The sequence below is a fragment of the Micropterus dolomieu genome, linkage group LG01, assembly GCF_021292245.1.
Source record: "Micropterus dolomieu isolate WLL.071019.BEF.003 ecotype Adirondacks linkage group LG01, ASM2129224v1, whole genome shotgun sequence".
Taxonomy (NCBI): domain Eukaryota; kingdom Metazoa; phylum Chordata; class Actinopteri; order Centrarchiformes; family Centrarchidae; genus Micropterus; species Micropterus dolomieu.
In genome coordinates this window covers 26067955-26082409 of record NC_060150.1, presented here as the reverse complement: position 1 = coordinate 26082409, position 14455 = coordinate 26067955, and the positions used below count along the sequence as shown (strand labels likewise).

The 14455-nt window shown below is 41.6% G+C and overlaps 1 protein-coding gene and 1 non-coding gene across 4 annotated transcripts in view; one reads left to right on the top strand and one right to left on the bottom strand.

Moving 5' to 3' along the window:
* Window positions 1-821: 821 nt before the first annotated feature.
* trnag-ucc lies at window positions 822-893 on the top strand. Its single transcript has one exon. It is a non-coding gene; the product is annotated as a tRNA-Gly (tRNA).
* Window positions 894-2622: 1729 nt separating this feature from the next.
* The window catches only part of jcada (junctional cadherin 5 associated a), a 32207-nt gene continuing 20374 nt past the window's right edge, over window positions 2623-14455 (bottom strand). For all 3 annotated transcript variants that reach the window (XM_046062629.1, XM_046062611.1, XM_046062621.1), the window contains 3 exons: window positions 11014-11955; window positions 6615-10177; window positions 2623-4872 (listed from right to left, as the gene is read on the bottom strand). In XM_046062629.1, the coding sequence (XP_045918585.1) occupies window positions 4838-4872; window positions 6615-10177; window positions 11014-11955 (4540 nt within the window). In that variant the 3' untranslated portion in view covers window positions 2623-4837. The remainder of the gene's footprint in view (window positions 4873-6614; window positions 10178-11013; window positions 11956-14455) is intronic.

Below are 14455 nucleotides of genomic sequence, written 5' to 3'. Positions count from 1 at the left end.
CTCTCTCTCTCTCTCTCTCGGCACAGTTAGGCTGTCATTCAGTGGGAAACACTGTATTTACATACAATTGGGATTCATGTTGATAAATACGCCTATGGGTGGGCAGGAGGGTGAGTGTGAGCAAGCATTCTCAATGTAACAACCCTGTCCATTATTTAGTGACTGGTAAGCTACCTTATCTGCCTTTTTGCTATCTTGGTTATTTAGTAATATAGGCCTATTCCACCGTGTTGTCCACCTTTAGATGGCCTGCATTACAACAACATGGGGCGCAGTGTCAAAGATGCGCTTTTTGTAGTCCATCTTCGGAATATTGTAGTTTTATCACGGCAAGCCACGTCAGTAACATCCGCCGTCGAATAATTACGTCGCTTAGAAAAGAGCAGCCGGAGTCCCGCGGTCCTCTTTTCATAAGTCCTTATGGATTCTCCTTTACTCCTGGATTTTCCTTTAAGCGTGGCTTAGTGAAGGGTCAATCTTCCTGACTATATAAATATCCATAGGTATAGATTGTTTTTTTTACGGCTATTTTTGTATACATTACCCTAGTCTTATATCAGTTTAATTATCCTTTATGTTTTGTGTGTCAATCATGAAGGGACATCTTTCATTTCGTTACACAACCTTGTGTTGTATGATAAATAAATTACCTGACACTCTGCTGTAAATTGTTCAAGAGTAAAGTTTAGTCTTGGTGTTATAACTGAGTAAAGAGGTCACAGCTTTTCACGATGTCCCTTCCCTGCTTTTCCTCTTCTGTCTCCCGCCTTTCCATGCGGAATTCCGATACATACTGCGTTCCAGTTATACGTAGAGATAGTGCGATGGTGGTATAGTGGTAAGCATAGCTGCCTTCCAAGCAGTTGACCCGGGTTCGATTCCCGGCCATCGCAAACCTTTTCCTCTGTGGTAGCACAAACATCGAGTTGCTTCTGAACAGCAGCGCTGCAAACTGCGAATCAGTCGAGCTCACATCTTTTTATCATTAGTTGGAAATGTGAGGTCTGAGTTATGTTATTATGTATGTATGTATTATCACTCTGACCAGCAGCAAAGCAGGCAGACAAGCCATGTAGTATGGAGGATGAATAATTACTTAAGTAGCCTATCAACAAATAAATAATCAAGAATTAATAAATATTTGTTGAGCTTATGTACAGCCCTGCTCGGTTTTTTTTTTCTGAGCGTAAAGACGCCTGTCAGGGAGGGTTTTGGCTTTTCCACGATCAGTGTAATTACTCCTGCAAGTAAACGTTTAATAAGTCACTATTAGCTATTAATTATTATTATTATTATTATTATTGTTATCAGTATAGTGTACCATATTAAAGGAGCGCTTTTCTGTCGTTGATACAGTGATAATAAAGTGATCAGGTATATTGAGACTTTAGCATATTGCATTAATACTTAACTGCTTAATTTTCCAGCACCAGGATACATATCAAAACTACGTTTTCCTCAGATTATAGGCTACTCTAAATTGCGTTTACTGGTTTGCAATTTTTCTCATGTTTAGACAAATTCATAGTGAAGACAGAGCTAAAGTGCCTTTGATTTACTGAGCTCTAAAAAAATGTTTTTATGATGATGATGCAATGATCATATCATGATACAATGATGTATGTCAGTGTTCATCCACCCAAGATGGAGATGTGTCTTTCTCAAAGTAATCACACTGTAAATGCTGTAACCATGAAAATGGTATTTTCTCTTTGGGTATCATAATAACACAACAATTTGTCAATCAATTTTTAATTAATACATTTCCTTATACCAATAATTTCACCAACCAGGTATAGTGTCCAAGTCCGTTTTAAAGGGCATGTCAAAGGGAAAAAAGTAACTCCTTAAAGAACATCAAAGTAATAGACATAAAGGACAGCTCAATAAGCATAAAAAAGTACAAATGAAATACAACAAAAATGAGGCTGCACATTTTTACAGTAAGAATAAGATTTTATCCCTATTCCTTCTGTACATAAGTTTTTTAAAAATTACATCAAAAAATTATTTGATCATCATCAGTCTTGATGTGATGAGCTTCAAAAGAGGCAATGTCCGTCATTCATTTTAACTATTCAGCAAAACCTGACTCTTTGAATGGTGAAGAACAACCCTTGAAGTCCAAATTCTCATTTGGATATACAGGTTGGTAGGAAAAACTTTGAAGCTCCAGAAAACACTTATATCAAATTTCAAGCTCAAATAGATATTTTATTGTATATTGTGCTCACATTGTGCATAATCTTAAAGTTGTGTCTCAAAGTAACCTTGGTGCCAGGTAACATAGGAGTACTCGTAGGTCTCTGGGCATATACAGTATACTGGTAATGAAGCAGCTATGTGTGGTCTTGTGCACTGTACTTAATGGGAACTTGGTGGTGACGGGGTAGATCTACAATTTACGAAAAGGTGATGAGGGGTCCAACAGCAAAGTTGGTGACCCGGGCTTCCCATATGTGAACATGGCATGGTCATAAGACTACTTTCCAACAAAAACAAATACAGTAGTTCTTTATTTTGCAGATCTTTTTATTAAATATATGCATTATTTTCCAAATGTTCTCTTTGCATCAAATAATGTTTAATAATAATGAATGTAATAAAGTCAGAGACAAAATGTTTCATGCAAAGACTTTTATTTATGAATACTCTGCAGTACTGTACAATAGCACACACTTGCCTCTATTAATGATCTTTTTTGATGATCATTTCAAATATAGACAAATATTGTGCCTTCAAAAACAGTTCCCTTTTCACAATAATCTAAAAATACCTTGTTCTGTTTTAAATATGTAGCATAACGTTTTGAAAATAAAATATACATTATTATGAAATATAACAGTTGTTTATTGTATAGACTATATAGTACCAAATGCAATTATATGCAAATACACCTTGTCTCTGTGACTTCTTACGCATTTCATGCACACAAAAAAGAAAAAAAAGAAAGATGTTGCGCGCGTACAAAAGAAGCTGTACATGTATGAAAATAGAAAATATCAAAGCAAGAATGTGCACCAATAGTCTATATCATGTTACAAAGAACTTTTAGTACAAAAAGACCTATGAGAATGACCAGATAACACGTTACCTAGAACACAGAGGTACGGGTACTGGGCTGGTAACAGGACAAAACCTCGCACGGACCTTCCACTCCACTGAACTCCAGACAGAGCCATTTCCATGCACGTCTATAACCAGATCCAACAGGTTCCACATTAAATACAGCTGGATCACATAGCGATAGGGTCAAACAAGCTAACCAGAAGATGCAGTTTTAACTGTGAATTTTGGTATTTAACCCAGTAAATGTAGATGTCCAATGCATAGCATAAAGTTTGGTTTGGTATGTTTTTTAATTTCTTGTATTGCTACCCTAGTAAATGAAGTGAGTTTAAGTAAACCGACTGCCAGTTATGCCCACAACTTATAAAGCACTGATATGTCAACATTAAATGACTGAACATGTTCTGTACAGCATCAATATTATGCTTCTTAAGCTAAATTTTATTATTATTGCCAAAACAACTTCAAATGTTTCAGTTTTCATTGAAGTTATAATTACATAGTGTGGTACAGTTTAAATTAGGATCCGAAAACCGACACTTCTGAATGTGTTACACACAAATGAAGTTCTCCACAGAAACAGTGTGTACAAGGCACACTGCGATCAATATAGCTACATCTATGATTTCCTGCAAAAAAGCACTTCTGAAACCACACAAACTAAGATGTGAACAAAGGAAAAATTCTACAGTTAAATATAGACTTCTGTTAATGCCACAAAATATAGATTTTCTTCTTCAACAATATGAGGATTAACAAAAATAACACTTAAATCAGACGTTTCTGATACACGCTGCGATTGCTGATGCTGACACTGACACTGACAGCAAAGGAGAACAGGGAGGGTGCAAATATGAATCCCTCCTTCTGTAATCTCAAAGTATTTGAAGAGATTATCAGGTTCTCACTGATAACATAAAGCCAATAATCTCAGCAGTGCAAATCTAACACTTGTACCAAAAGGTTGAAATGGACACTCGCTACTCAAAACATGCCACAAATGTCCCGTATACGACGACTATATTGCTCTTGAGTGAAACTATTGAAGGACCACAGTGTTTCTCATTGCATTACAGGCTCTCTGAGTACATTCTCTATCACACAAGTATAAGAATATAGACCATGGGGGGTTCATTATTAGTAATACACCCAAAGACTACACTACCAAAAATCTTTCTTTCTTAACATAGATAAGAAAATATAAATTTCTTCAGCAATTAAATGTCTTAAATTGATTTTTTATATTCTTAATAAAATCTTATAACTCTTTTTTATTTACATTTGGTGTAGGTTAATACTGATTGTAATGCAATACTGTTGCCTTTTTGTTGTTTTTTTCTGTTACATTTCTTTTGTTTGTTGAGCAGAAGCACTTTTACATTCATATTTCAACACCTAAGCTCAATAAGGAGCCCAAGTTTGGACAGGAATAATGACATGCATTTTTCCAAAAGCAAAACAAGACAACTTCAAAAGCAAGAAGTCCGCTTCCTTGAGCAAATTAATCTTTTTGAGAAGTGGAGAGAATGGAAGGAAGAGGTTGTCGAGATTGAAAAGGCCTGGAGAAACGGCACCGGTGGTGCCTTTATTTGGCTGTAAAAATGCTCTCGCAGCACCAGAACAGTCAGTTCTGTGAAAATAATGTGTAACAATATCGGAGGGGTCACAGCTGACTAAGCCATGAGGTGAGATGAAAGCCTTTGTTGTTGGAAAAAGCTGTTAACTTGAGAAAGACAGATTTCCACAGTGGTGAGGGCAGTGTCAGAGGTTATACTCTCTCCACTCGACTGGGGTCATAGGAGTCTGATGAGAAAAGAGAGAAAGAAAAATGATCAGAACACAATCGAAAACAAGTCTGAACAATATTATTTGCCCTTGAAAAGGTGGAAACTAAAGGTACCCTGTGGTGTTCTTGACCACTAGTAAAGCTATAAAGCAATCTTTGTACAAGTAGGTCACTGTTTTGTTTGTATCATGCTCAGTTTCAACTTCAAGTTGGCTTGACCACGTCTACATACCTAAATGTACTGAGTTGCTGCCATGTGATTGGCTGATTAGCTATTTGTTTTTAACAAGCAATTGAGCTTAACCATGTCATGTGACATGCTTCAGTAAAAACAAATATTAGTGGGACCAATACAGAAAATTGCAGATGAACATTTCATATCCAGGAATTCATCAGCTTCACTGCAAGTGGCCCTTAACTATAAAATGTTGTAAAAATGTTTGTTAAGTGTGTGTGTTGTATTTAATTTAATTAATATTGTTTTTTTTAAACCTGGGGCCTATATTCACCGATTTTGGGGTCCAAATTACTAGTAGGTACAAAAAGTTTTGGAATCTGTGCAGTAGATGGCTTCAGCTGGCAGCTGCCAACTGGCTGCAATGGCTGCAACATATTCATTCAGGGTAATTATGCCTGTTAAATTAACGTCCACCTATGTGCTTCTTTTTCCCACTGACAGGCTCAGACTGTTATACCAGGTGTCTGAGAACATCATGGAAAGGATCCCTAAGAGCGACCCCTGGTGACACCCTTTGTTTTTAACAGGAAACAGAAGTCTTGCTCAAGGAAAATTATCACTCTGAAATCGAGTGAGAGACTAGCAAGCTAGAACTTCTGGGTCTGAGCATTTAAGTCCCTTAAACCTGCATTCTATCGAATGGCCAGCAGGGTGCGACTCCTCTGGTTGAAAAAGAAGTCCGGCTCCTTTAGAAATAATGGTTAAAAGACCCTACTTCTCACCTGATTTATTACCTCAGTAAACACTTTTTTATGGTCTCAATAGCTAGTTTCAAGTCTTCGTTAATACAGTATGACGTTCATCTGGTAAAATATGGTCCAATTTAGAAGAAAATAGACGATAAAGCAGCGTATGGTTTACAGCGGGACTACATTGTGATTGACAAGTCACTACCATGGCGACCTGCCAATCAGGCTAGTGACTCGAACCCTCTGCACTGTGTAAATTTAACCAGCGCCACTGCAAAAGCTTAAGAGTCCGCTGTTCAACACAACAAACTCCTCTCTCCAACTCTGACTCACTGTTTCCACTGATCGTTTTCCTGCAACAAATCACCTCTCGTGACATTTAATTTCACTTGCCTCATTTTGAAGGAAAAATCCTGGCGGTTTATAGCTTTCAGACAGAGACAAAACCAAAACCTCTGCTAACTGACCATATCGGGCAACCACCAATACAGCTAGAAGCACTGCACAGAAGTTCGTTATGGAATACGGTAGCTCCAGCACATAACCACCCGAAATCCAAGAAGTGTAATTTTTAAATTCTGCTCATGCACAAATAGACAAACCCCATACCCACTCAAGCTTTGCACTTAATGCACAGACATGAGTCTTCAATCGATCAACTCACACTCACAAAAGAAAGCAAATAATATTTTGAAAAATGTTTAACCTCTATAACAGTAGAATCACAATCAAAAGTATTTGTACATAGCTAATAACCATATATTATACTAATGATGCTGCTTCACTTTGAAGGCAAAACAAGGATATCAAATGTTAATTCCTTTGTACCCACCTGAGACAGAGAGCATCTCTTCATCCTCCGTATTCGAGGGGCCACAGGTCCCAGTGCTGAAGCTGAGTGGCAGGGTTATTTCTCTCTTGGGAACGCTGCGAGGTTTAGGAAGCAGAGGAGGCTTCTGGAGCCTGGTGCGCTGCTTTGGTTTAGGCAATTTTTCTCCCTCACCGTCTTGTGTTGCCTCAGCTCTACTGACCTCTGCTGTATTCTGTCCATCTCTCACATTCTCCGCAGGGTTTTCTTTGTAATCCTCCACAATTTCCAGATTCACCTCTCCTGGTGCTTCTGTTTTTATTTCAACACCTACTTCTTTACTCGCTTCGTTTTCCACTTTTAGTGCAATCTCATCATTAATCTCTTCTACCCCCTCTTCTGGTCTTTGCTCATCCTCACATATAACTTCATTCACTTCTTCTTTAGGTTTACAGTCTTCTTCAGGATCCCCCAACTTGTCATGTGTTTCATGTGCATTCTCATGTTCATCTGGGTTTTCCTCCTCCTTCCCTCCTTCGTCCTCCAGTTTCTTATCCTCTTCCTCTTCTTGTTGCTCCACATCCTTTTTATCTTCCTGAACTTCACTCTCCTCTCTGTCAACATCCCTCTCCTCAGTATAAACTTCTCCTCCAGACTCTTTGAGACTGAGGTGTCTTATTCGAGACACTGAGTCCAGCTCTTTCAGACGGGCCATTCTCTCTGTGCTTGACCTGCCCAAAGATGTAGCAGATGACGAAGCGAAGGAGTTTAGCTTATCTTGCAGGGATTCGATTAGTTTACATGCTCCTCCTCGCCCCGTCTTCTCCACACTGCACATGCTAAGTGCTAGCTTCTCATCAGGGGTGACAGGCAGGGATAGGGGAAGCTTACTGGGTGGGAACTCAGGCAGGTCCAGTACCACCTGGGATTGAATGTCCGTATCCTCATTGTCTTCACCATCACTGTGGTTGCTCCTGTGCTTCTGTCTGTCGCCTTCTTCGTGGTCCACTCCTGATCCTGTCTCTTTGACCTCCTCTGCTCCCTGGAAAATCAGGAACTCCTTTTTGACTTGCTCACACTCTCCTGTCACATGCTGTGTCTCTTCACCTTGACTTTGTAGTCTCTTAGCTACAGTGGTATCCTTATCATCCTGGTTGTCCTCTGACTGTTTGTCAGCCATACCCAAGGCCTCAACTGGAACTTCTATACCCAGGATTCTGGCAGCCCTCTGCTCAATGGACTCATTTTCAGGAATACCTTTTGCGCATTTCACCTCATACAGATTGCTGAGGTCCTCTGCAGGTAAAGAATTGGCTTTTTCCTGAATCAGTAAGTTTTCCAGGTGCTTATCTGCTATGGTTGAATCATTCTTATACTTCAGAGGCTCAGAAATGGTGTATCTCTCATCGACATCATCATTCTCAAATACAAAAGAAACCTCCCTGCTCAGTCTGGTGGCATGTGGTGAACATTCTTTCTGAGGTGATCTGCTGCTTTCACTCCTACTTCTACAGAGGCTTAAATTCACATCACCCCTGAATGGCAAAACATTGTCCGATTTAGCCTTTCTCTCTGTCTCTACCTCAGCATGAAGCTCTTTATTTGAATTGTGCTCAGGGCTACCACTATATTTAACAAGTGCTGTCCTGCTCTCCCACGAGAGCTGCACTGACTGACTAAGCTCCTTATGATCGAGTGGAGATCGGACTGAGAGGGAGCGCTGCATTGGCTCCCCGGGACCACCAGGAGTCTCTGTGTAGACAGTTAAGCCCACATCCCTCAGCAAAGACTCTTGAGGAACTGGGATGTCCTGTCTATAGAGCTGGTTTGACTCATTGTGTTGGGGTAGTGAGGGCAAGAGGGAACTGTCATTGGTTGGTGGTATGTTGTTGGCCTTTGGCCTGGAGAAAGCACTCCTCATGTTCATGGAGTCTAGATCAGTGGTAGAAGCAAAGGACTTTGATCTGACTTTTATATTGTTGGGTTTTTCTATGTGCATTGGTGGAAGACTGATTGCTTCTCTGCCTGGTTCTGGACCAGCAGTGAAATGTTCTCCTGATTTAAACTGCTCTAATTTTTTATTCACCCCATCTAGATCATCAATGCACTGACCCATGCTGGGTCTCTTACTGATTGTGTCTTCCATCTCCTTATTAATGATCTCCAGTTCATCAATGGCATCACAGGGTCGTCGGTTCACTGGCTTTAAGAGAAACTGACCAAAGGCCACTTGCTCTGCACTCTCTGGCGGACTGGAGTTGCTCTTCCTGGGAGAAGATGGCTGCAGGTCTCCCTGATCCTGGTCCTTTGATGTGGAGGATGGGTCTTGTTGTGAAGTATGAAGAGATGGCAGTTGTGTTGTGCTGAGGCTGAGACGGGAGAAGGCGCTGTTGCTAGAAAGATGAAGATTTTTCTGTCCTGCCATAGGGTAACCATAAGATGAACTACTGTCTGTCCCCACACCACTGTCTGTGGTTGTGTCTGAGACAGACTGAACAGGCTCTTGTCCCCCAGGAGGACTCTGAGCATCTGGACTTTTCACCACTGTCAGGGGTGAGCCAGTCTGGGTTTCTTGGTTTCGGTACTGGTTTCCAGGCCAAGACCCAGCATAGCACATCTCTTTGTCTTCACTGGCTTGAAGTGCCCAGGCATCTATTATCTCCTTCCTTAAAGGTGCCCTCTTGTAGTTCCTCATTGAGGATGTGCTGCAAGTATGAAAGTGAGAGTAGTGGTGTTTGATGGGCATCTCATTCACTGACTTGCTCCGAACATTCAGCCTCTCCTTGAGGCCTACAGCGAAAGTGTCTGTGTTGGTCACAGTCAGGCTTGGTATTGTTTTATTGTTGTTCTGATCTGCCGCTAAGTCTTTGTTAATGTTAGTCGGTGTGTGAACAGGAACAGATACAAGGCAGAAGATGGTTTCACTCACTCTTCTCTTTGTGTTCCTGTTGTTCTCTGGCCCTGAATCTGGGACAATTTTCTTCACTTGGGTAATGGTTTCTGCAAAGACCTGATCTGAGCTGGACCCCTGATGAGAAGAAGTCCTTGTTAACGGGACCTGGAAGGCTGAAGAGGGAGATGGAGGAGGACAATGGTTTTTGGGATATCTGTTGTTGCAGTTTTGGTCAGTTGCTGGGAAGTTATCAACAGTCTCTTTGTGCAAGTCACTGTGCCACCTGTTATTGTCATTGTCGAAGTCGCTAGAAGATGTCTGGTTAGAATCATCGGCCAGTTTGGCAGCGATGAAAGGCCCCAATGGCGGGGGCAAAAAGGCACTGTCGTCGGATGCAGGTTCCGACACGGTGACGCTGGGAAGCTCATTGCGAATGTGGCGGATCTTGTCTGCGTCCGTCAGGGAGTTGCCACCCAGGGCTGAGGAAAAATGACGGATACGGGGGTCGTCAAAGGGGATGTATTGGATCCCTCCACCAGGGTGCTCGTGTGTAGTATACATTGGGTAAAGCTGCTTCTGCCCAGACATGCCCCTTTCTCTCTGGGGATCAGGCCAGGAACCAGCTGGATGTCTGGTGAACCAGTGAGATCCATCTGGAGCCACTTGTATCTGCTGGTATACATCACCTCTGTACCTACAAACAAACAGTTGCACATTATCTAAGCAACAATGACATCAACAAGACAAAAGGGAACAAAAAGCTTCAAAAATAACTGAAGTGATGTTAGCCAACCTAACTGCACTCCACTATCTATTAAGCGAGTTAAGAAGTACTTTTGCAAATGTTGAAGTGAAATGGCAATCACTTTCAGCATACAACATATAATATACCTTTGTTGCACTGTACAGATACATTTATAAATATCAACAAATATCACCAGATAACAAAGAACAGACGATGATCCTGAGCTGCCATTGTCACGGCATAACAAATCCATTTGGAGAGATCTATCATAATCTGGCCTGGGCCAGTCTCACGTTATGCTTTGTAACACTTTTTAACTTTTAAGTTGAGTATCATTTGAGATGTATAGGTTTGACATTAAATGCAGTATTAAGCGGCTGTACCATCTCTGGTCACAAATACTGAGTACATTTTCCTTCAAGCAGGACATAACTTGAATGCTCTTATTCAGTGATACTGTCCTTTGAAGCATTCTTTCACATTCTTAGAAATAATTGTATGAAAATTATTCAAATGATTGGTGTATGTGTAACTTTTTGATGCTGAGCTGTAAATTTCTTTCATTAAAATAAATATTTATTTTAGTCTCAAGTTTACAACACATAACATTACAGCCTCTTGAAGATAACTAATTCTAACTGAATAATAATAATAATAATAACAACGTAAATCCAGGGGTGGCTCTCACAAACTCAGCGTTCAATTTAAAAGCACAGGTAATTAATGTGAAAGTGAAAAAATTGTTGAATTTTTTAAATTTAGACAGAGAAAGAGACTAATTGTACCTGTAGTCAACAGCAATTTCACCATATCCCCGACGCCCCACTCCCATGATAGGAGCTCTTTTATATGATGGGGGAGGGATGTATCCTGGAGGTCCAGAGTCCTGTGCAAAAAAGTCCATTTGGGAGTCACCGGTCCTTGATATAGGAAGTGGTGTTCTGTCCCTGGCCTGGGAAATCACTGAGTCTCTTCCAGACAACATCTCACAACTTCCCCTGATCTGCTGGTGCATCTCATAGGAGGGAGGTCTGGGGGGTCTGGTGAAGCGGGGCTTTGGTGTCATTGAGAGTTGGTTGGCACTAGCCGGCCTGCCATTCTCCGGCCAGCGGGGTGCCCTATAAAGGTCATGGTGTGACAGTGGGTGGCCATTGACCCGCCTGTACAGTTCCTGACCGGACGAGGCTATGTCCACATATTGCAGGCTCTCAGGCTGCAGCATCCTGGGCAGGGACTGGGATTTGGCTTTGGTCCTGGGGTGGACTACCATGCCTTCTGGTGTCCGGGCATGTAGCCGCTGCTGCTCCTGTGCCCAACGCTCACCCTCACTCTGTGACAGCTGGCGGCTAAAGCTCACAGCTGGACGCCACTCATCTGTCCCCAGGCTCTGACACTTCCTCTCAGTCCCCATTCTCCACTGGTGGAGAGCGGCTTCCCTCTCTCTAGAGCGGGCCTGCGCATGAGCATGGGCCTGAGCCTGGACCTGGGCCTGAGCCTGGGCGGCCCAACGCTGCCTCTCCTGAGCTGCCCTCTGACGCTCCTCTGCAGACAACTCTTGGCCTCTAGCTTGTTGAGACCCCTCCGGCCTGCTGTAACTGCCCTGCCCTCCTCCATGGGGCTCTCTGAAGTCAGCATAGTCCAGGAGCACAGTGAAGTCCTGGCCTCTTCTCCTCCAGTAGGACACATCCTTAGACTGTGACTGAGGACCTCTGGTGCCATCACAGAACCTGTGAGGAAACACATAACACATAAATATGCTTCAACCAAAGTGCTTGTTGGACGGAATAGTGTCTGCACCTGAAGAGGAGACACGTAAAGTTGACCAGATGATGAAGACTCAGCTTGGTAAGCTAGTTAGCAAGCTAGCTTAAAAATTCAAGCCATGTTACTTCACGTTATGAGCTGTAACGCTTTCTATCCATATTTCCACGGTAAAAGTATTGTTAATAGTGCTGAGAGTAGCAAATAATTATGATACACAACGGTCCTGTTTACATTCCAGATGTGCTCTAACTTTACAATCATAAACAATGCACCGCTCAATGTTTACAGCTGGACAACGTATTGTTGGCCAATGAACAAGATTAGACAACACTGGACAAGTATGTGCTTTAAAAAACTTTCTATGTGCAAGGCAGCAGCTAATCCGCTTCAGACTCCCTACTACAAAATCATTATTATTGGTCCCCTCTTGTAAATTTCAGCAAATGTAATGTATTAAGTTATTCTTTTCTTTGTATATAAATATGTGTTCAGTACCGGCGTGTAAGCTGCGCCGTCACTGGACAGCAGATCAGCAGTTCAGATGAGTGCTCGCACAGCGCTGCACACTAGGGCTTAAATAATTCATCGATTAAATCGATAAAATCGATTAATAAAATTCATGACGCAATTCTTTGCGTCATGCTTCATTTGATCCATATAACTATACAGCACAGTGTTTCGCAGGGACATTACTGTCGCACATTGCGCTTACGCTGTGAACACAAAATGATTATAATGGAGCTGTTTGCAAAGTGGAGGAAGAGAGAGAAAATAGCGAGGGACAAAGAAGAAAGTGTCAAAAGTATGGGATTATTTCAAGCTAAAGAAAACAACAACTCTGTAATGTTACCGTCCGTCCACCGTAAAACGAAACTTATGTCACCTCGGCAACAGCACGGCGGCGCCTGATCAGAAAGCAGCCAACCACAGACAAGGTAACAGTAACAGCAACTTTAGCATTTAACTGAAATCACGATTGATTGTTTAGTTGAAGGCTAGCCAAAGTATGCCGCAGTCCTCAGCCGCTGTCAGCTCGTGTAGTGTGTGACACCCTGTCACCGATCAGTCACGTAGTGTGAACGCCACAACGACTTCAAGACTGAGTTGTGTGAACGGCACGGCCATCGGCGGACGCTGAAAGTCATGTAGTCTGCACGAGCCTTTAGCATATCTTGTATAGCACTCGGGTGATGTTTGTAAAGCAACTGTCTGGTTGTCGGTCTGATGTTTGCTGTATGACACACTATGAATTTCCAAAAGGACTAATAAATATCTATCACCTATAAATGTGCACAACTGATCCCGTTACCGGGGGGGGCACTAAAATCATCGTTTGCTGCAGCCCTACTGCACACACAGTTATTTCTTACTGTATTTACCTGTTTGGTCAATAAAAGGACTGGGAAAAAAAAGATGTATTTATGAAAGCAGTATTTATTTTATTGTCTTGACTGTTCATTCACACATGCGTGAAACAACCTCAAATTTAATTGAAAATCTGTAACAAAACTGTAATTTTGCAATTCATAATACATAATCCATAATAGTCGATCACTTGTTTCAATAATCGACAGATTAATCAACTATCAAAAATCTTACTCACAAGCTTGCTTTATTCATTCTTTACACCACTATGTGCCACTCTGTATCTTTTTGTGTTCAACACTATGAATTCCTTCCACGAAAGGTCAGAGTATGTGTCATGCAAACCAGTTTGTTTCAAGCATAACCCAACCTTTAAGATCCTTTAGTTCATAGCTGATTTAGACATGAGCCAAGCAATGCGGTACGCTGCGCACACTGAAAGATTTTAGCAAAGTTATTTGCACCTTTAAAGCAATCTAAATACTGAAATACAATTGTTCAGGGCCTGAACAACAAATAGGTGAACAACAAATTGGATAAGAGGCAAACCACTAACAGTCTACCATGTGGACAGATTCAAAAATTGAAAGCATTTCCCACTAGATGGAGACAGATGACCATGAGTAGCAGTGCAGTGTCTGGTAATTGTGACTTTCTATGGGGCATAATGAACACATTACACAACGACACACAGTGGCTGTTATTCCCGGATGTCCTCCAAGACGGATCAACAATTTAGAGGACGCTTCATTGACAATCTTTCTGTTGCATGTTTCTTTAGCTCCTAATCTGACAAAACGAGCAGCATTTCAATAAACCCATTTAAGGAAAGCTCCTAGTATATTTCTGAGAGGATATTTGATGGCAGACCTGATGGGCTACAACAAGATGCAATAGGTCTCTGCATACAGCCTGATCATTCCAGGCTATTTGTAGAGTGACTGACTGACAGACAACGCAAACAAGACGCAAGCACATGTGTACACCCCCCGAGGCCGAGGCCAGTGAGCGTCCTTGACATTTCCATCCATGATCATCACTGGCCAGAAATGTTTGCAGGGGGAAGGGGGGCTACTTATGCCAATCTGCTAAATTTGA